General features: G+C 39.3%; 1 protein-coding gene across 1 annotated transcript in view; it reads left to right on the top strand.

Moving 5' to 3' along the window:
• LOC128248580 (tetratricopeptide repeat protein 37-like) overlaps positions 1 to 2543 on the top strand; it is a 19348-nt gene extending 16805 nt beyond the window's left edge. Inside the window, exons 15-17 of the mRNA XM_052970143.1 lie at positions 511 to 684; positions 1580 to 1691; positions 2365 to 2543. Of these exons, the coding sequence (XP_052826103.1) occupies positions 511 to 684; positions 1580 to 1691; positions 2365 to 2528 (450 nt within the window). The 3' untranslated portion in view covers positions 2529 to 2543. The remainder of the gene's footprint in view (positions 1 to 510; positions 685 to 1579; positions 1692 to 2364) is intronic.
• The last annotated feature ends 175 nt before the right edge of the window (positions 2544 to 2718 follow it).

The following is a 2718-nucleotide window of genomic DNA, read 5'->3' as shown; positions in this document are numbered from 1 at the left end:
ATATATATATATATATAAAGAATAATGATAAATGGAGCAAAACGCATATGATCAATAAGTTCCTTTAATTCCAACATACAAAAGCAAGACATGCGCTAAATGCATTCCCTGACGATGAATTTCTGTGCATTTCCAGCATCTCTTACTTCTTTGGAGTAGAGTGCACATATATTTTGAAACATATGTAGGAATTAAAGGAACTTATTGATCATACACGTTTTGCTCCATTTATCATTATTCTTCATATCTTCTCAAAATACATCACTTTAACATGGAATTTCTACCCATTAACCGAGTATGATATCCCAGTTTTTGTATGGTTTTTGCTGCCCTGGTAACTATTAACATCTTTACATTATCAAAGTTTTTTCAACCAAGATAATATTAATATATACATAAAATATATATATATATATATATAGACTTTGGTCTGCTCATTTAGAGCTCACCTGTTACTGTTAATGAATGCCACTTTCGATTTGTAATTATGGTTCACCAATTGTATTGCAGGATGAGGTAAAGGCTGGTTGCAACTACATCCGGAGAACTATACAGAAATATCCATGGAAGGCATCATTGTGGATATTATTAGCCAAAGCCATCATGTGGTTTGCACCGGAAGACACTCAGATGGCATCCACTTGTGTGTTGTACGCACAGCAACTTGATGAGAGTTTGAATAAGGTAAGTACCATCAGAATGCTTAGATTTTTGTAGGGAGACTTTGCAAAAGCTTGCTTGTGCCAAGTGCCGCCGAATGAAAACTCCACATGTCAGATGGCAAAAAGTTCCAGGGGGCTTCAAGGAGAACATGTGCATTGATTCAAGGCCTTCCACTCAATGAATTACTGTGTGCTGCCCTTTTACACAAACACATACTCACTCATTAATGGCCCTCACTCACCTCAACACCAACACACCAATTACACCACCACATTACTACCACCCCCACCACCACCATCATTACTACTCCCACCACCACCTTATCACCACCATCATCTTACCACAACCACCACCACCTTTTCACTGCTGCCACCTTACCATCACCACCACTACCATTACTACCACCACAACTACTACCAATACCACCAACAACACTACCTCTACCACACACCACTGACACTACTACTATCAGCACCACCACAACCACTCTCCTTACTACCATCAACACCAGCACACCACCATCAGCACCATAGCATCAGGGACCACCACCATTACTCACCAATACCCACCACCAGGTCCTTGTATATCTTTAGTAGTGCTGAATGCCTTAAAAACATTCTTCATACCAGACATACATTTCTCCTGCTGCCCATATTTTTTCGATCCCTTTTAATTTTTTACCCCTGCAAGCATTGAACCTGGGGATAACAGCCATGCTATTCTCACTAATCTGGGATTGCATTCTTTGAAAGTTGTGGCCACAGTCTGTCTTCTCTCTGATTAACTAATGGCCAAAAAGAAAAAAAGAATCCAAAAAGCATGCTTACATACACATTTTTTCTGTCTAGCTGTCTTTTGATGTCTCTGTTTCTGGCACCTTTTAGTTATGTTATTTTTTACTTTGCTTTGTCTATAGGATGTGGCCCCTATCTTGGTCCAGAGTCTCCTTGCAGCTGGTTTGCATTGTGCCAGAAATGGGAATCGAAATGGTTTCTCGGTAGCACAGAAGGCTTACCATGTTCACCCAGGTATGTAACATTGTGTTTTATGTAACTCATTTTGTCACACCTGTGACAACAATCTGCATGTGCATGATTATTCAAGAAAGCGTGTTATCATATTTATATGTGAAGGGTTGCTGAAAAGTTCCTGGCTTTGGGTGAAAGAAAATACAGGAGAATCAGTTATTTATGATTTTATTCAACATATTCCCCTCTCAGATTCACACACTTATTGCAGAAGTCCTTCAGTTTTTCTAAGCCCTGTAAAAGAACTCAGAAGGTTGGGTCTCCAACCAGGCCTTTTGCTATACCCTTTAGACCAGGAACTTTTCTGCACCCCCTCACATATGTATGTATATGCACACACACACAGACACACACATACACACACATACACACACGTGAGAGAGTGCTGAAAAGTTCCTAGCTTTGGGTAAAAGAAAATCAGTTAATTATGATCTTATCCAACATATTCTCCTTCCAGATTCACACACTTACTGCAGCAGTCCTGCTTTTCTATGCCCTGTAAAAGAACTTGGAAGGTTGGGCCTTCAACCAGGCCTTTCATGATACCCTTAAAGCCAAGAACTTTTTTGCACACCCTCACACACACACACACACACACACACACACACACACACACACATATTGCCTTACTTTTCAGTTGTTATTCTTTTTATATGTGTATATCTCTTTACAGACGATCTCAGTAGCATGTTGAATCTGATCCCAGGAATTCATGCTGGTGCCTTGATCAAACAATGTGTCATCGAGAAGGCTCCAGATAACCTTTATTTCACTGAGATGATGTTTCTGGATCATGTACTGCTAGAGTTATCAGGTGAGAAATGGATTTCCTCATAATCCCATTATGCTTTAGCCTCAGATCCACCTTATGAGTAGTTCAACACCAATATGATCTTTCCTTTAAGATAGCAAAATGTAATTTGTGGGTTATTTGGCTGCTATATTTGACTATATTTATTTTGAGCAATCTTTTTCCTGTGAACAGCAAATGTAATTTTCATTATTTCTACAAATATGAAAGATGGGC

This window comes from Octopus bimaculoides, chromosome 8 (assembly GCF_001194135.2).
Source record: "Octopus bimaculoides isolate UCB-OBI-ISO-001 chromosome 8, ASM119413v2, whole genome shotgun sequence".
In the NCBI taxonomy this organism is placed as follows: Eukaryota; Metazoa; Mollusca; class Cephalopoda; order Octopoda; family Octopodidae; genus Octopus; species Octopus bimaculoides.
Note: the sequence above shows the minus strand (reverse complement) of the source record. Positions and strands in the feature narration are given on the sequence as shown.